We start from the raw sequence: 20284 nt of genomic DNA on the forward strand, positions 1-20284 counted from the left end.
TCCTAGTGCTCCTTGTTACTGAACACCTACTGTGAGCCAAGAACTCTGTGGTTCTCGGGAGATAAAGGTGAATAAGATAACATGGAATGTTCAAAATGCTCCTGGTAATGGTAATCAACGACAGAAAGTATGTACAATGCAAACTAACATCTCAGAAAGACATGGACAACAGAAAGGTTAAGCCCATGAGCAGTACTTTATGCTCTGTGAAAGTGGGTGTTTGGGAAGAGATTCCACAACAGGTGCTCACCGTGGGGTTCAAAGTCTGGGCTCTGGGCCCAGAGTGCTTGGGTTCAGATTGTTTCTCTACTGCTTAGTACCCTTGCAGGTCTGCTCAGGATCATTCCCTGGGCCTTGGTTTCCCATTTATGAAATAGGTGTAATGATAATACCAACTTGTAGAGTTATTGTGCAAATTAGCTTAGTAAATACACGGAAAGTTCTTGAAGAGTGCCTGGCACATTGTAAAGTCAGTATAACTGGTTATCATTATTTTTCATTAGGCAAATTAAATGGAGAAAGTAAGGCAGTCCAAGTAGATCGTAGAAGGACACAAGCTAAGATTTTTCTCTGTTTGTTTTACAGTATTAATTGTGTATTTAGTAAGTAGTACATACTTAACACAAGAGTAACTATAATCCTATAAGAAAAATGATATTTCTGTTGAGGAAATGAGGCAGAGGAATTAAGAAACTTCCCAGAGTCTCTGTGTTAGTTCCTTGGCACAACCTGGGTTCAGACAGTCCAACTCCAGAGCCCCAGCACAGGCCCATTATACGAAATGGCCTTCTGAGAGCACATGTTTTGGCAGGAGCTACAAGTGGACCACCATGGCTAGAACATGTAATACTCTTGCTTTATTGAGAATTCTAGAAAGTGAAGCAATCAACACCAAGGAAGGTGGGCACCCTGTAGAAGAGAGACTGCAGAAACCAAAAGTCAGCTAAGACTTCACAAATCTCAACAAAAACAAAAAATATTTTGAAATATAAAAGGAAAAAATTCTGGGGACCAGCGGTTGGCGTTAATGGCTATGTCGCTGAATTCTTGTGTAGCCAACCACAGTTTGAGTCCTGGACCCGGTGGCTTAGACTCATGCCAGGCGCGTGTGTGCGCGTGCCCAGGATCCCGAGAGGATAATGGAGGAGAAGGGATTGCAGCATGGCCATCCCCCCTGGGGGGTGATTACTCGCTTTCTGTCTCTCTCTCTCTCGTGCCCTATAGCAAAAACCTCTCCACAAAGATTTTTCTCTGTTTGTTTTACAGTATTAATTGTGTATTTAGTAAGTAGTACATACTTAACACAAGAGTAACTATAATCCTATAAGAAAAATGATATTTCTGTTGAGGAAATGAGGCAGAGGAATTAAGAAACTTCCCAGAGTCTCTGTGTTAGTTCCTTGGCACAACCTGGGTTCAGACAGTCCAACTCCAGAGCCCCAGCACAGGCCCATTATACGAAATGGCCTTCTGAGAGCACATGTTTTGGCAGGAGCTACAAGTGGACCACCATGGCTAGAACATGTAATACTCTTGCTTTATTGAGAATTCTAGAAAGTGAAGCAATCAACACCGAGGAAGGTGGGCACCCTGTAGAAGAGAGACTGCAGAAACCAAAAGTCAGCTAAGACTTCACAAATCTCAACAAAAACAAAAAATATTTTGAAATATAAAAGGAAAAAATTCTGGGGACCAGCGGTTGGCGTTAATGGCTATGTCGCTGAATTCTTGTGTAGCCAACCACAGTTTGAGTCCTGGACCCGGTGGCTTAGACTCATGCCAGGCGCGTGTGTGCGCGTGCCCAGGATCCCGAGAGGATAATGGAGGAGAAGGGATTGCAGCATGGCCATCCCCCCTGGGGGGTGATTACTCGCTTTCTGTCTCTCTCTCTCTCATGCCCTATAGCAAAAACCTCTCCACAAAAAAAAAAAAAAAAAAAAAGGCATAATCACCAGAACAAATTGTTTGGGAGTGGGATGGGGGAGAGCGACCAGAAAGGAAACCCACATCACTAAACATGACATTTGGGCTGGTCGCTTTTCTGTCGAAAGTATCACAGTTGAGGTTAATATATGTTTTAGCTCTTGGAATGAAGAGCTGCCTTGAAAAAATACACTATAACCAGAAGATAGAATGTTGCTTAGTATTCCCCCAAAATGTGGACGTGGGTTGTCACTCCTAGTACTAGGAATGTGGGGGAACTGGAGAAGCAGATCCAGCTGTTCCAAACACAGGCAGGAAAATAGCAGCTCCTCCCCCTACAGAGCTGAGCCTACTTCTTAACAGCAGCTTTAATACAAGGCCTTTCTGATTAACTCCACCTGTTCTGACCAGGTCTCTTTCACAGAGTCCCCTGGGAACTAATTATGTTCTAAGTTTGGTGTTAGAAAATATCACACTCTTCTGGATATTATTTCTTAAGAGCTCTTTTGAACATGCATAGATCGGGGGTTCTACTGTTACACTGTTAGTCCTCCTCCCACCCCCAGCTTCATTTCCTTCTCCAGTCCAGACCCCAATCTGTCACTTGAACTCCCTCTTCTCCTTCCTCAGCACCTCCTGGAACAACATAACAAACTGCCTTCTTATATATTGCACAAATGTCACTGGAGCAAAAGCACAGTAATGACACCTGCCCACCTCAGTGCAAACTCTGCTGGGACTTAAACATTACCCAGCACAGTGTGTTCCTGGTCCTGAGCAGTCCCTCTCTATGTCTCTTCCAAATTGTCAGGCCTCTTCTTAAGTCCATCACCCACTCAACATGCATCTAAATGGCACAACTTTCTTTAACCATCATTTTTCATGAAAGTCGATCTACGTGTGCCTCCCATTCTGGCCTCCCTGCTTGGCAAAAGAGAGGCCCACTCCCACCCTTCTCTGATCTATGACGGCTGGATAATTTCCCTCTCCAGACTCTAGCTGTACATCCTCTGTACCACTCAATTTTTCACCAATCTATATTGATCAAATAATGTATCAATGTGAGCCAAGGAAGCAAGTGCAGAAAATGTTACTACATTTAAAAAAATTATTTCTTTATTTAATTTTATTTGTTATTATTATTTATTTTTTAATTTCACCAAGGAGACAGAGAGTGAGAGAAGGGGAAAGTCAGAAAGCAAGCGGTCAGGTTTGGGACTTGAACCACAGTCGGCAACGTGGGAGTCCAGCACCTTAACCACCACACCACCTGCTGTCCCCAGCTTTTTCTACACTTTCAATCTCTTTCCACTAAAATCTTCCTTGAAAACATAAAAATGGTTAAGTTTGTCCTCACAGAAAGGAGAATGTTCCATTAGTTTATGACATCCTTCACGCAAAATCATGTGTCTTCTATTTCTTGCCCCGGTTTCTTCCCTGAAATAGTGGTCTCCATATTATTTTTCTGTCTCCTAGCTCCTTATTTCCTGGTTGCAAGTAATCAGTGGTCATCAGCAGAGCCAATGTCTGCACATTCTCAGTTCACCATAATCCACCTTGTCCTCCAACACCTCTGCAGATCCAGTGTCTTCTGCTTTGGTATGTTTGGTGGCCACTCTACAAATAATTGTCTTACTACACTTCCCTGGGGTGTTTAATGTTATTCTTTCTCATCCCTGCATAATTTCTATTCTAGCTTTGAAATGGTAGCTTCTCCAACTCCTTCTCAGAATCCTGTTTATCTAGGGACTGGCAATCTCTTCGATTCTTTTCTCGCTTTTCTTCTACACACTCTCTTTAGGCTCCTACTAACAGCATCTTCTACTTGTGCCTTCCAAATATGTGTCTTCCCATCAGCCTTTCTCCCTGGACTCTAAGACCACATATACCATAACTTACTGAAAATGTAACAAATTGAATGATCTAAATCTACCTTAACTTCAACATGTTAGAAAACAAACTCAAAGTCTCCACCTCATCCCCATTTCCCATCCTTACCTTCTCTTTCTGATTTTCTTCTCTTGGTAAATAGCCTCACCATCCACTAGACTATCCCAAAGTGGGAACACTGTTGCAGATCCATCCCTCCCTCTCATCTTCTTACTCATTCACTTCCCCCTGTGCATTTCTGCTTCGGAAGACCTTCTGAAACCACCCTCTGCATCCCATTCCTTGAGACCCTTAAACCATTTTCATTATTTACTTCTTACAAAACTGAATACTCTTTTATTTTTAATTTCTTTTATCATTTTATTCTTTTCCAAAAGCAAAGACACAACTAATTTTTTTTCTGGAAATTCATTATCAACTCTTTCCTTTGCCCCAAACCATTCAAAGATGCATTACTTTCTCTGAGATAAATGTCTGAATACTTGGAACAGAGGAATTTAAATTGACCCATTCCACAGACAGGCTCTACTGTGATTTAGTACAGTTTCCTTAAAATGCCAAGCTACCAGCACCTTATGGCATACAGCAGGTGCTAAAAAATAAGTAATTAGCCTCCTTTACTAGTCTAACACCTACGCTTTCTTCAAGATGCAGCTCATATCTCCTCTCCTCTAGGAAGCTTTCCCTTTCCCATCCCAGAGCACCTACAGCACCTCTTTCATGGCACTTGACACACTAATATCATCTCTCTTACCTGTCTGTCTCCCCCCACCAGATACTAAATTCCTTATGGGCAGCAATCAGACCTTATTCATATTAGAATTCACACCACCTAGCATGAGTCAAGGTATGTATTTATTTACATATCCAACTAATTTGCATATCTCACTGGAATGCCTATGTGCTGGGCACATTCCTGAGTACTGAGAAAATAAGGTCCCTGTCCTCAGGGAACTTATATTTTACTGGGGCATCAGAAAATAGACGAAGCGATACATGAATTCATTATAGATCATGACACATTAACTGAATGAAAGAAACTAAGAGCATGGTAGAGAAAGGCAAAGGCCTACTTTTCACAGCGAAAGGCTTTAAAAAAATAAGTTGATATTCAGGTTCAGACCTGAAAAATGAGAAAGAGCTAGTCATGCTCAATGGGTGAGACTGTCTATTCATAGAGGGTATGCAACCTAGGGATCTTCTGTCTTTATTTCCCCACACCATACTCAAAAGCCATTTAATTCCCACTGTTTAACTACTGACTTCTAATAACTTAAATTTTGACAGAAAGGGATAAACCAAGGCATCAAGTGAGTAGGAAAGCCCTCTGAGTGTCTGTGAGGATGTGGAAACATCTGGCTGCTATTACGGAACTGGATGGTGGTGAGCCGTCTCTCAAGGGACTCCACAGATGGAAGAACACCATGTGATGTTCAAAGTGATGTAGCAAAATGAGAATTAACCCTTTACATATTCTTGAATCTACAATCAGGTTTGACACCAGCATGTCAGCTACTTTGCTTTATCTAATAAAATTTTCTGCTCTTGCTCATATTGACACGTTGTTTGATCATGAGGGTGGTGTCTTCATTACTGTATATCTCTCTCATCACTTGCTACAAGGAGAAGTGGAGGATTCAGCAGAGTGCCAGCTGGTGAGGCCGACAAGGACTACATGGGCCCACGCTGAAGCCCGACTCACACGGAGAGTCTCACAAATCTCAGGAAGGTCTGTAGCATTGTTGGACGGAACACAACCAGATCCTTGTAGAAACGGCTTTCATGTGGTGCTCAGTATGATTTTGTTAGAATCAAGGGGGCTGAAAAGCATGCCTCCGCTTTGTCTATGGATAAAACCAGATTCCCAGACTTAAACTTCTGGACTCTTCATGCTTAGCCCTAGCTGTTCGTCCTTGAGGGCAATGTGATACCCTTTCATGAGATCATGTCACATATGATTCAAAACTGCATCTCCTACAATGAGCCATTAGGTTACAAATCCAGCTGATGAACAAGTTTAAGTAACAGACCTGACTTTGAATAATTCCGAACCATCTCTTAATATAGTGCTTCTAAGCCAAAAGCATTTAATGATAATTAACATGAGCAAGGTTCTATTTTGAATGTGGAATGGACAAAAATAACTAAGACATAGCCACATTCTTTGTGTTTCTAGTCTAGTACAGAAACAAACATCACAATTACTTGTATATAACGTTTACACTGCATTGACCACACTTCTGTAATTATGCACTGAGCATCTGCCCTTCACTAGGCTTTGAGTTTCTGCACAGAAGGAATCATTTCTTTCTTTCTTTTCTTCTTCTTTTTTAGAGAGAGGAAAATTTTTAAATGTTTGCTATAGGGTGCCTGCACTCACTGAAAAGACAGAGAGATAGAAAGCAAGAAATCACCTCCTCCCCACCCCTCGGCAGGGGGATGGCCATGCCACAATCCCTTATCCTCCATTCTCCTCTCAGGATTTTGGGTGCACGCACACATGCCCAGTGTGAGTTTTAAGCTGCCAGGTACAGGACTGGAACTGCAGTCAACTATGTGGGAGTCCAGCGATATAACCATTATGCTATCTACTGGTCCCAGGAACAATTTCTTACCCAAATGTTCATTCTCACTAGCATAGTACCAGGCACAGAGTAGGGGACCAGGCAATGTTAGTTGAACTAAACTAAACAAATATACATCTGATACTCATTATAAGACAAAGGTTCAAAACACAATATATGATTAATGAAGGAGGAAAAAGGGGAACAGGACAGCACAGTGACACAGACCAATAAAGGTATGAAAAGATGCTTCATATCCAGGTCAGATAAATACCCATTAAAACACATGCATATAAAGACATCATTTTCACACAAAATATTGGCAAAAAAGTTAAGTATTGAAAATACCCAGTTTTGGCAAGGACCCAGGGGAATTTGCAATCTATTATTACTTGTAGTATATGGATTGTTCCAATTTTCTTGGAAAGCCATCTCAGGTATCTAATATTTATATTATAAGTGCATGTATTAGGTCATTAGGAAAGTCATGACTTATTTTTCTATGCGAAAACGTGTCACGACTTTTCCTGACAATGCAATATTTTTGATATAGTAATAATGTCTTTAGGTCTCTGCAGTTTTATCTCTAGAGATAAAGTTACCCAAATGTAAGGATGTGCTTACGAATAGGTTTATTAAAGCACTGTATGTAATAGCAAACACTGCACAAAAGATCTGTCAGGAAGGTAATAAAGAAGCAGTGTTCCATAAACATCAAGGAAACAGATCGGGGAGTCTGCTTGCCACTTACCTGGCTGTATGACCACTGTGCATGTTACTTAATTTTATTTTATTTATTTTTTATATATTTATTTATTTATTTTTTGGAGAGGTTTTTTTCACTATAGGGCGTGTGTGCTCGCCAGACAGACAGAGAGAGACATAGAGACAGAAAGCGAGAAGTCACCCCCCAGGGGGGGATGGTCATGCCGCAATCCCTTCTCCTCCATTCTCCTCTCGGGATCTTGGGCACACACGCACATGAGCCCGGCATGAGTTTTAAGCCACCGGGTCCGGGACGTGAACTGCAGTCGACTACGTGGGAGTCCAGCAACATAGCCATTACACTAACTGCTGGTTCCCAATTTTTTAAGACTTACTCCTTTCTTCTAGAAACTGGATGTATAAATGGTGCCTGTTTCATAGGGTTAACTATGAGGATGTAAGCACTGGGAGCACTTCCTGGCACACAAGAAGCATGATGTAATTTAATTAAGCATATAGTTGTTTAATTAAATATACGGCACTCACACTATGGGGCACTTATAAACCAAATCCTTTCTCTTTAATGTATTCATCTGGATGGACACTCATGATTTGCCGTTAAGTGAAATGAATCAGATTGTCAGAGTCCAGTAGATAGTATATTCCTATTTTCTTAAACAAACAAAAAAGTAGTCCTAACATATGTATGTATCTATTGGCATGAGGGGGGGGTGTCATAAAGATGTGGATGGAGTATCTCTTCATATCATGGACCTCAAAACAGATAGGTCTAAATAGGAAATAAAAACTATTGGGACCAGCAGTTGGCATAATGGCTATGTCATTGGACTCCCATGTAGTTGACTATGGTTCGAATCCCGGACCTGGTGGCTTAAACTCAAACCAGGTGCGTGTGAGTGCGTGCCTGAGATCCCCAGAGGAGAATGGAGGACAAGGGGATCCATCCTCCCCTAAGGGGTGATTTCTTGCTTTCTGTCTCTCCGTCTCTCTCAATCTTTCTGGTGAGTGCACACATCCTATAGCAAAAACCTCTCAAAAAAAAAAAACTATTAATATTTTTTGTCTCTTCATTTTTACTCCTAATAAACATACATTACTTTTCTGATTTCTATTTATTATTTTTTAAGCTCATTTATTTATTATTGCATGAGTGAGACACAGAAAGAGAGAGGTGGGCACTCCTAACAGGATTTCATGCCACGGTCCACTCCCGGCCTCAGCTGGCCTAAATCATAGGCACACATGTGTATATACTGTGTGCACAGGTAGGTTCAGATACAAACTGGGGACCTTCCCATGTGGGTCTACTCACGATACCACTGACCACAACCTGGCTGCACTTTTGTAGTTTTTTAAAAGACAACAATGGTGTTTAATAAAATAAACGTATAATTCCAGGAACCACAAATAGCTCCGTATGAAAAAAATATGGACTGGGAGTGGCAGTTATGAAACCCAAAAGAATCTAGAATCCAAAACACCTCCTGACTCTGGGTGAGAGCTTGGCCCTTGAGACATTACGAAGTGGGTAAGCCTAGGTACAAACAGCAACATCGCACTTGTGTGTGACATGTACAGTTGTGCAGGAAAATTATCATATACTAGCTTTATTCATGCTATATGTTAGGGTATGCATTTCTGTTTAGTGGCCCTGTATTTATAACTGAGTGAAAGCTGGATTTTGTAGCAAGAAGCAGAAACCACAATCTGGCCCACTCCACCCTTGTTCTTCCCCTGTGCAGTGCCAGCAACATTGCACTCGTGTGTGACATGTACAGTTGTTGTGCAGGAAAATTATCATATACTGGCTTTATTCATGCTATATGTTAGGGTATGCATTTCTGTTTAGTGGCCCTGTATTTATAACTGAGTGAAAGCTGGATTTTGTAGCAAGAAGCAGAAACCACAATCTGGCCCACTCCACCCTTGTTCTTCCCCTGTGCAGTGCAAAGGGAAAGGAGGCTTCCGGTTAATGGGCATGGCCCACAGGGCCATGGAGGGCCCAGTGTTCAGTCAGTTTCCTCCAGCTTGAACCCCAGGAGCTCTCCAGAGAGAACAGGTTGCAGCCAACCCCACACAGCTGCTGCCTCCAGGAACTCCACGGCCGTTCTGTCTACAAACACCCTTCTGGGCAACTCTCGATCATCACTGTGTCTGTATAACACCCAAGAACAAGCAAAGTGTCTCCTGAAAAAATGGGAAACAAAGCTGGCTCCCACGGCAGAATCACGCGAAAAGCCTAACCCATTCTCTACTTTGCCCACAAGTTTCTTTGTGCCTCCAAATGTGGAGTTTGCTGCTTGAGAACCACATAATTTTGTAGATGTAGGCGGAAGCTTGCTGAGTCTTGCGTGTACCTGAGAATAGACACTGACTGAGAAGTCAGCCATGTCAGTCTGCCTCTAAGACACAGAGGCTCTGGGGGTCGTGAGCCCCTTGAAGACAGTGCTCTTTCAGCTCCTTCCAAAACTCCCTAGGGCTTTCTGACCAACTATGCCTCTTTCAAGCGAAGTGCTGATTACCCTGGTACAAGAAGGAAAAAAGATGAATATATTTCTTCTGAGAGATATTGTATCTAGATTTTGACATTTTATTTATCTCAACCTTTAAGCTTATCTTGCTTCAGTATGGTAAAACCACCATGCTCTACAAATCTCAAAGCTTAATCCACTATACAGCAGAGAGGAGTTTAAGGTGCAGTTAATTGTTCTGCGTCAGATCATCCCCCTTTCTTCCCAGTTTGACTCCGTAAATGCACAACACAAAACAAAAAAAAAATATATCAACAACTTGCTCCAGGATTAAGGTGTAATCAATGACAAGACCAACTGGGAGCAAAAGCTCATTAATTTTGTACAGCAGCATCTCGTTCTGTCATCCCTGGCTTGTTGATCCAAAGGGGCTTTAAAGCCCCGGGACATCACTGCAAGGTCAACTGCCTCTTGGCCTCCTGCCTACTCTGAAACCCCAGAGGCATTTGCCACTTGCCTCTTTTGACTATTCAGCTAGGAAAACTTTTAAGGAATTAAGAGCTCAGTTGAAAAGGGCAAGTGTCTATTTGTAGGACAAGAAGCCATTTCCCTGTGGCCCAGTATTTTTCAGAAGTACAATAAATACTGCTCAGAATGTCACAGTGCTTTGAAAACTCAATTCATTCATGTGCTTACATACATATGCATAAAATTTATATATCTATACATATATGTATATGTCTAGTATATCTACATATATATCTCATATATATCAATTCATGTGCATACATACACATGCATAAAATTTATATATCTATACATATATGTATATGTCTAGTATATCTACATATATATATCTCATATATATTCACATAAATACACACACGTATATCTTGTGGTATCCTGCCACCTTAACCATCAAACCACCACCTGGCCCCACAGATGTATATCGTTATTTATTTGCTTTGTTGCTTGTTTACATTGGTATAAAATGATCTACCGGAAGACAGCTCTGGAAGATAGATAACAATGAATGTATGGAGTTTATAAACTAACAAGTCTATAAGCAATGGGCTGCTATTTTCTCAGAGCATGACCTTGAGCATACTGTAAAAAAAGAACAAAAAGGATGTGGTAACGCATGCCTAGCACTTAGCATCAAGCTGACACCAACTGCTCGATACAAGTTTTTATTACTGTTATTATTACCATTATCACCAGCATCATCTATCACTATTATCATTAAACAAGAAAGGTGCTGGGTTTAAGGGCAAACTGTCTTATTGAAAAGAGAAAATACACATATGAAAAAAGTAAAGAAGCCAATTCTCATCTCATAAAACCATTACTACAACATGGTTTTATGACCGCTTCTTCACCTTAGATGTATTTTCTTTGGGAATCTGGTGGTTCTGGGTGTTTGCCTAAGTGCCTTATTTAACACAATTAGCGAGGCAGGTGACATGCAGGTACATGTCTCTCTCACCCTAACTGTTCACACACCTTACCATCCTCTGGAAATAGTCACCCGGTAACAGAGCCCTGTGTTACTGATCTATGTATACACCCATTTTCCCCTTCTAGACCAGAACAATCCAAGCCGAAGAAGGTGATCAATACACCTTTACTAAATCATTTAATAAGAAAGAAAAATATGTGTTGATGACCGTGTAGCAGAGACAAAATTGGGCTTACTGGAGAACAAGCAGATGGCATAGCAATTATGTTGTTGGATTCCCACACAGTTGACCACAGTTCAAGTCCTGGACCTGGCGGCTTAAAACTCACACCAGGCATGTGTGTGTGCATGCCCAAAATGCCGAGAGGAGAATGGAGGAGAAGGGGCTGTGGCATGGCCACCTCCCTTGGGGAGTGATTTCTCGCATTCAGTCTCTCTGTCCCTCTGGCAAGCCCACAGGCCCTATAGTAAAAATCTCTCTTAGAAAAGAAAAGAAAAAAGAATTGAGCTTACTGGTCTGTTCAAAAACAGACTGGCTAGGCATCGTCCATATGCTAGGTCCTATGCTCAGTGCCAGGGCACCACGGAAATGTCTAAACATACCTTGGGTTAACAGTCCCCCATTTTGGGTATAGGCAGTTTTCTGTGTAAAAGCTACAAGCTTGTGCAGCAGAAAATGAGTCCTTGATTTTCTGTCTGGTTTCCCTCAAGCAAGGTCAACTACAACTCCAAACCGTGAAGCTCTCTCTTCCTGATCTTCATCCTCTACTCATCCAGGCCCGCCCCACTGCTCTCTAGTGGTAACCCCCATGGAGATTCCCTCAACACAATATGGGCAATAAGACCCGCTCAAAACTGAGAGTCCCCCCAAAGCCATCGTGAAGTATAAATATTTTCCTTCTCATTTTCTCTTTTCTTTTCTAAATGACATTTCAATAAGGTGTGCATTCTTCTACTAAAGCATCAAAATAACCAGTTTCTAACAGTAGAGAGTATCCACAGTGGTCTTTTGCAATATATAACCTAGATAGCAAATGACTATTTTGGAACTATTAGAAAAGTATATTACACATTTGTGGGCATAATACATCGGTCTGTGTGTGCACACACGTATATTTATTTATACATACACACTCACATATTTAAAAAATAGCAGGCCACTCTCCCCAAACTTTAGCTCATCAACAATAGTACCCTCAAAAGAAAGTCCTAATATTAATGGAATGCGGTGTCATTTTTACTTCATTCACACCCTCCTTTAAGATAGGAAGAAACATTATCCCCAGGCTACAGAATCAGTTAAGATCCTCCTCAGATATAAAGAAGCCTCCTGAACCTGCACTCTGCAGCCTGGGACGACATGCTCCTCCTGTCAACAGAGTGCGCCTTGCCCACTGCTCAGGTGAACGTAAAGCCTAAAAGCCTCTGTCCAGCTGAGACAAAAATGCATATCTTTTAATTTTCTAACATGCAGGCTACATTTTATATGCGCAGCAAAACAAAAGGTGGCTTATCTCTTATATATGTATATACATTATAGACACCTATCAAGGAAGCACAAGTTTACTCAGAATCAGAGGTTATGATGAAAAGGTACTTAATTCAAACAATACAGCTGGTGCCAGACCCTCAAAACACTAGAGAATTGCATTTCTATTGAGGCTCCTAAAGCTCCAACCCTTTCAGGCACATCACTGAATATCATCCCTGGGGTTGTCTCATCCTAGCTTTTCCTCAGGGCTTATCACACGATCAAGGTCTAACCAATGGGAGGCAGTGTTCTCCTGTGCTTCAGTGATCCGTTCAGACCTGGGCACCTGATACAGGCTAGTAAGAAGAGTCATCAGGGGTAATAAACAAAGAAGAGTTTTAGAAATAATAGCATATATTGGGTTTCTGAGGCTTTCTCTGCCTCTGGTTTCAGATCTTTAGTGGTCCAACTGCGCTTTTGCACTGGGATTCTACCAGTTTCTCCTTGGTTAAAGGGTTTGCACCAATTCAGTTGAAAAAGCATTTATTGCACACTCTGTGTGAGCCCATATGGTGTGAATCCCAGAGATAAGGATATGCATATAAGTATGTGTGCGTTCACCTGCCTGCAGCCAGTGAGTTGTAGACCATGAAAGGAAAGCTGTCAATGAATGTTCCACTGGTTCCGAAGAACCAGAAGCTGTGTGGAGCCCTTCTGCAAAGAGACCTCTACTTTGGCTTCTGCTCCAATTGGCTCACAGATCAACGAGAGCCGTTGGAACTAAATGCACAAACAAAATCTAATGAATAGTTTAGCAAAAAGACCTGACTGACCAGAAGAAGGGGTCTCAATAAAAGGTAGGGCTCTGCCTGCCTTGACACAAAGCTCAACCCCTGACTAAGGGGAAAAGAAAACTAATAGAAAGGAAGGAAGGACTGCACACAACCAGGAGTGCTCTCACCAGGAAAAAGGAGATGGGAGAGAACAGTAGGTCACCATGCTGAAATAACACAATAATTATGAGTACAGTTTATCTACCTACCTCCAAAGCGAGCTCTCCGTGATGCTCCCCAGGTTATAGTCATAGAGCTTCGTCAAAATGAGAATCACCTGAAGGCAAAAGAAGATCTCATGGTTAGTCTCAAACAATTACAATCTCTTAGAACAGAAATGGCCCAGGGGAGAGCTTAGGATTCCTTTAACGGTGCTTAACATGTTACAACATGTGCTGCTCTAACTGGGGAAGGGTTGGCCCACCTTCCACTACACTGCTTAGGCCAAGCCCCTACCCACATGTCTCCAGGTATTTCTTATGCTAGTCGGCTTCACATTTGAAGGGAAGGCTGGTCGAGCTGTCAAACATGTACCTCACAAGGCAGCCTCTGAGCAGATGGTAGAGAGAGTGAAAGGTCAACAGTGGCAGTTCCTAGCCCTAGTAGCTGAGTCACACTGGCAGGTTATCTATTTGATCCTCAAAATCCCCCTGTTATGAGGGGCAGAGGGTAATGATATTTTCCAGAAAGGATTACTGTGAAGAGTTAAATTATCAGTGGAAATTATGGAGCGATTATCAGAGTTTTGTTTGTTTGTTTGTTTGTTTGGTTGGTTGGTTTCTTTTAATTCTGCCAAAGGGTGCTTGCTCTTGCCAAGGAAAAAGAAGACAGAAGGAGTGGGAGAAAGCACACATAACAGACATGGTCACACTCCCATCCTTTTTCTCTATTCCATCAGTATTTGGAGCATGCACATACATGAGCTAGGCATGGTTTCAAGCCACCAGAACCAGGACATGGTCTTGTTTTATGAGATTATTTCCTCCCCTGATGGGATGGTCAAACAAGGACACAGGGAGTTGAAAAAAGATGCAATACCCTGGTGTCATGTTGTTTACTGAGTTTAGTGGGAGTTCACAGAGCTCTTAGTAGGCTTGCAAAGCCCATAGCTGTACTCACAAGTGCTTCCTCCCTCTTGGACCTTGTAACACGCAAGGAGAATGCTCACAGAGTACTTTCCTCCCTCTTGCAGCTCACCATGAATGAAGCTAAGGTCAGCCAAGCCATGGCCAGGCCAAGCCAAGCCAAGGCCATCAGGGCTCTCCAGGCAGAACCAAGGCTGAGCAGAGCAGGGCTAGATGACCAGGTTCTCCTTTCTCTTAAAGGGGCTGCAGACAATACTGGCTCATTGTCAGAACCAAACTCTCTCTCTCTCTCTCTCTCTCTCTCTCTCTCTCTCACTCACACACACATACATACACACACACACTCACACATGCACATTATATTCAATGGCATAAAACAGCAAAATTATCTTACATAACAAGTGTGCAAGAGGAGTATAATTAATACCATAAAATGTTTACCCTGTGGCCTTCAAACATGATAAGATAGTGAGTGAGGAAGCCAGACTACATCATTCTGACTCTATTTGCAGTATGGGTCTCTTAACTATTAGTCCACAGAGCCAGCTGAGCGTAGCCTCCTTCAGTGTTAAATCTCTTCCTCTGCAAGCTCAACTTTCACTGTTTCTTCTCACTTCCTAGTTTCCAGGAAAGCCAGAGCATAGGAAGCCTCTAAGCATCATGGAAGGGCTAAGCAACAGAATTTTAGTGGGAGAAAGTTTAGGTTTTATGAGGTCCTGAAGCTACTAGAATTTGGGAATGAAGGTCACTATAAAATACAGAATGTAAACTTAAAAATTAGAAACAGATCCTGGGAAACTGAAATTTAGCTTTGTTAGCTTCACAGAAAACATGCTTCTGTCAAAATGAGAATCGCCAGAAGGCAAAGCAGAGCAACACAGGTGACACCAACAGGGTACTCATGCTGCAACCCACCCCCAGACTGAGCCAAGCTGGACTGCAGATATATGTGAATGACTGCCCAGCATGGACAGGGAGGCCTCAGGACAAGAACTTGTGACTGTTCCACGTGGACTCAGTATCACAGAACATTGTATTATCACTATGCCACCAGAGGCCCCCAACCATCCTCTAATTTTTAACATAACACTGTTTTCGACCTCACTTAGAGAAACCCAGACTATTTTGTTCATTCTTTCAAAATTCAAGAAGCAAAATCAAGAATTAAGAGCCCAGAATTTTGTCTGATGCTAGGAGAGAATACAGATGAGAAATACAGATGAGGCCTGGGTATTCCCAATCTAGTTAGGACAGACTGTGCTAATGAAAGAAAAGGGAAGTTGATAGAGAGGAGATCTACCTTTCTCGGGCCCTCTGGAACTCATACCCACCATACCAGCTTAAGAAAGCAGCTTCTTTTGGTGCCTGCAGCAATGACCAGGGTCCATCTGGTTACTTGAAGTATGTGAACCCGTACGAGGATACTTGGGAAGACTGAACAGAGCACCTGCTCCTAACCACTGACTTCCCTACCCCTCTCTCTTCTTATGTAAGGAAAAAACATAATAGGTCTGCTCGGTGTTTTTGTTGAGGTTCATATTTTCCTTCTGGTATCCCTAACCTAGAATAATGAGTGCAGCCTTGCTACTTCCAGCTCAGCAGAAAAATGTTGCCATCAATTTCCTGGATTTTCTCTGAAAGCCCCGGGATCAGTTCTAGCTACAGTGAGCACAGAACATTCTTTTCCTTTATTCTTTTTAAAGAACTCTTTTATTAAAATTTATTATTATTATTATTATTTTATTTTAATTTGAACAGAGAGAGAGAGAAAGTGAGAAAGCAAGTCACCAGGTCCATGACTCGAACCGCAGTCAGTCTGTGGGAATCCAGCACCTTAGCCACAACATCACCTGCTAGACCTGAGCACAGAACATTCTAACCTTAGATTCTGAGGTACCAGGCTGTGAGGAGTGCTGAATCCTTCCAAGTTCCACTCTGCTAGCACAGCACTGGATTTACTGAGATGCAAACATCCATAAGCGATTCCTAGCACTCTTCTCACAGCGAGCAAACTAGAATTCCATGACCTTAGATTGGCTCTAAGTGCAAACAAATGAAGAACTATAGCAACCCAAAGACAGGCGGCGATCCCTGATGACCTACCCTTAAGACCACCCCGTCCTAAACCACAGTACAGGCTTCTTTCAATGATCAATTCAAAACTTGCTTCTTTAGCAAAATGTGAGCATGTGTGAGGTGCGGGGCACCCTGTGGGCACATCAGATGGCCTGCCTGTGGTGGGGGCATATGCTTAACAGATCCGCATGCCAATTAAGTCGCTCTGAGTGCTAAATTTCAATCACCGCCATCCCAGGAACGCTGATCAGTGGCAGCGGGGTAGCTGTTTGTTTGAAGACACAGAAGGATGTTGCTGTTCCACCTCAGTACAATTTTGCCGAATAGGCCTAGAAATCCCCTACCAAGAAAATGGGGGCGTGGGCATAAAGCATTTCTAGGTAGTTGCTCTCTTGATACAATACAGCAGTAAACTAAATAATGAAGTTCAGCTGGTCACAGGCCGGGTCTCCCATTCGTCTGACTAGGGAATTCAGAGACACCCCGGAGAAGGAACCGTTTCACTCAGCATGTAATGGTGTGAAGCCACTCACACACGCACACGGAAATAGTTGAAGCAATTCCCAGAGCAGGCAGGTGAGGAGGTAAAAATCCGTTCCCTGCCTCTTCTTGCCAGACTAGTAAAACTGAAATGCCAGTGATACACTCAGGCAGTTTATCAATACTGCACCAGAAGACGAGTCCTTTATGGCATTTCAAAGCATATCTGCTTGAATCAATCTATTTAATCTTTCTGTTTTCAGACCGAGAGCAAGAAAGAAGGGAGCACTGCTAACCTTTAGCTGTGTGTTCCATCGATTATTTGAGCTCTGGCTTCCTTCCCCGTCCCTCCTCCGCCCGCCCATTACCACCTAAGTGCATTACTTGCCCCTTTATCCCTGGATAGTGATGCTTTGTTACATTAGGTTTGTTTTATTGTTTGTTTTATTGTTTTATTTGCTTTTCTGTTCTGGTTAATTAGCACTGCTATTTAACAGAATGAGCACCTGTGAAAGGGGCCACAGACATCAGTATTATTAAATGAGATACAGCAGAAAAAGAAAAAGAAAAGAAAAAGAGGGGGAAAAAAAGCACAACTGCCTGACTATTCTGGTCCAATGGCCTACTGTTTTTGAGTGTTTTCCAAATTGAATTAAAAAAAAATCAATGAGGGGCCAGCAGATGGCATAATGGTTAGTCACTAGACTCCCACATGGCCAACTGAGGTTCGAGTGCTGAATCCAGTGGCTTGAAAATCACCCCAGGCACGTGTGCATGTGTTCCCAAGATCTTAGGAGGAGAAAGGAGGAGAAAGGATTGTGGCATGGCCACCCCCCTGGCGGGGGAGGAGATTTCTCACTTTTCCTCTCACTGTCTCCGGCTCTCTCTCTGGTGAAAGCACACACCCTATGACAAAAACATCTTTAAAACCTCTTCTAATCAAGTGATACATGTACTTAAATATATATAGCAATTTTTTTTAGAGGTTTTTGTTATAGGGCATGTGCGCTCGCCAGAAAGAAAGAGACAGAGACAGAATGCGAAAAATCAACCCCCCCCCCCGGGGGGGATGGTCACATCGCAATCCCTTCTCCTCCATTCTCCTTTCGGGGTCCTGGGCACACACACACACACACACACACACGCCCAGCGTGAGTTCAAGCCGCCGGGTCCGGACTCAAACTGCGGTTGAGTACATGGGAGTCCAGCAACATAACCACTATGCCAACTGCTGGTCCCTATAGCAATGTTTTTATTCATTCAGTAAACAATTTTTATGTATAGATTCATGTGTAGAGCATTAAATTGTAAATCTGACCAATGAGAGCAAGGCTATTTTCCCGAACTGCTACAGTCACACATGATGGGATACCCATTAGCTTCCCATTCCTGTCTATATATTTTTTTTATTATATAGTACCAAATTACTCTTGATTCAAGACAGTAAGTGTTGACTACATGTTAACAGCTCTTGTTAAATTCTTCTCTAAGTCTTAGGATATATTATCTGTAAATAGCTGTCATCCATATCTCTATGGCTTGATCACTTCCATCTACACTGTATCAGGACCGTGGCATCCAGTTATTTCTGGGAATTCCCACATGACATGTCTCAGTAGCCCCCCATCCCCTCCCTCCCATCTAGGAGCTGCTGTTCCTACATGACGTCTGCCCTATTCTTTCGTTTTTTCTTTGCCACGTCCATTACTCACAAAGCTTCTGAGAGGGGCTTCACTGTGTCCACACTAATAGAGAAAATGGTAACCACCCTCCAAGCCCACTGTTCCATGGAAGACAAGAGGGTGGCAGAAAGACTGTCAGGTTCTGTGCAGGAATGGCTAAGATTCTCCAAGGGACCCAGCAACGGCCCAAGTACTGAGCCAAGTTTTATAACCTTGGCTCCCAAACCTTCACTCCTTGGCCCGGGGCCTCCCAAAGCTCTTATTGAATAATTCCATCAACTCTGCTCCCTCGTCCCACTCTGTATGAGAGTGAAAAACAATCACAAAGGACCCTGTGAGAGAAAAATGCCAAATCATTCCTTCCTTCTTCTAGCCCTGACCTCTTTCTGCACTCTGTTACAAAGCAAAAGCATTCACAGAGACAAATAGAGACATTAATATGTGGATGACTAATAAGAGCGTTCTACTATAAATTAGCAAAAGCTAGTGAAAAATCTTTCCATGTACCAAAATGGCAGAGCAAGCCTATTTCTAGGTGTGTGTTGTTAAAATGAATTAACCTGGCAGCAGCATAGGTTAATACACGGGCAATCTCTATTATCCCAATTACTGGTCATGTAACATCTTTGAATATGAGAGAATGTTATTATTTATTCTTAAAATAAAATACATAATTTAGAAATGAAACCTTAAACATTTAAGGAGCTCCCAGAACATCTTCTTGGTAACCTGGCTCAACACAGCATACTTCTGAAAACATTTGTACTAATTAATTACTCAACTGTAGAGAACCAAAATTTATTCTATACATTCTAAGTAGCAGCATAGAAATTTCCCATTTTTTTTTAATTTATTTAATTACAATTGTTATTATTATTTTTGAATTTGACCAGACAGAGATAGAGAGAGATAAAGGGAAAGTGAGAAAGTAAGCTGCCAGGTCTGGGACTTGAACCACAGTCAACCATTTGGGAATTCAGCACCTTCAACCACCACATTACCATTTCTATGTTTAAGAAAAACATAATGTCTTCTCCCTTTCCTTTGCTAAACTAAAGAATTAACTCTACAGGAAGGGGGCATGGAAAATGGGAGGCAGGGACTGATATACGAGAACACTTGGTCTGGACCCTGCCCTTTAACATCTTACCTTCATCTTAGGGAAATCTTAAGAACTAGGGACATGTCCTCTCTTTTTTTCAAATATTAAGAATTTGCATGATTTTTCTCTTTGTCCAACAATGGAAGTGGTATCTAATCTCAAGGAAAACAAAAGTGTGGTCTCAGGCTCCTTAACAGTGAGAAATTTTGGCTACAAGATCCTAAAGTCTTTCACTCCAGAGAGTCTATGGCTCCAAATTCTGAATAACGTAGATGGTGATGGAGTCCTGGTCTATAAAACACAATTTCTTTTGTATTCTTCTCAGTTTTTAGTGATTCAGGGTTGGTTTGGGCAGATGTTTCTGTAATTGTAACACATAGGGAAACTCCACAGAGCTCAACCACGTCCAAGTTCCTAATTCCTCTCTCCTGGGGTGGGCCACAGTTCAGCTTAGGTAAGCAAGGGGACAATCATATTGAAGATGCTGGGGGGCCTGGGCAGGGTTCAGAGCTGGCTCCCTCC

The 20284-nt window shown here is 42.2% G+C and overlaps 1 protein-coding gene across 1 annotated transcript in view; it reads right to left on the reverse strand.

Moving 5' to 3' along the window:
* SORCS1 (sortilin related VPS10 domain containing receptor 1) overlaps positions 1-20284 on the reverse strand; it is a 652766-nt gene that overhangs the window by 401661 nt on the left and 230821 nt on the right. Inside the window, 1 exon segment of the mRNA XM_006166423.2 lies at positions 13547-13614. Coding sequence (XP_006166485.1) covers positions 13547-13614 — 68 coding nt within the window.

This window comes from Tupaia chinensis, unplaced genomic scaffold (assembly GCF_000334495.1).
Source record: "Tupaia chinensis unplaced genomic scaffold, TupChi_1.0 Scaffold144255_1, whole genome shotgun sequence".
In the NCBI taxonomy this organism is placed as follows: domain Eukaryota; kingdom Metazoa; phylum Chordata; class Mammalia; order Scandentia; family Tupaiidae; genus Tupaia; species Tupaia belangeri.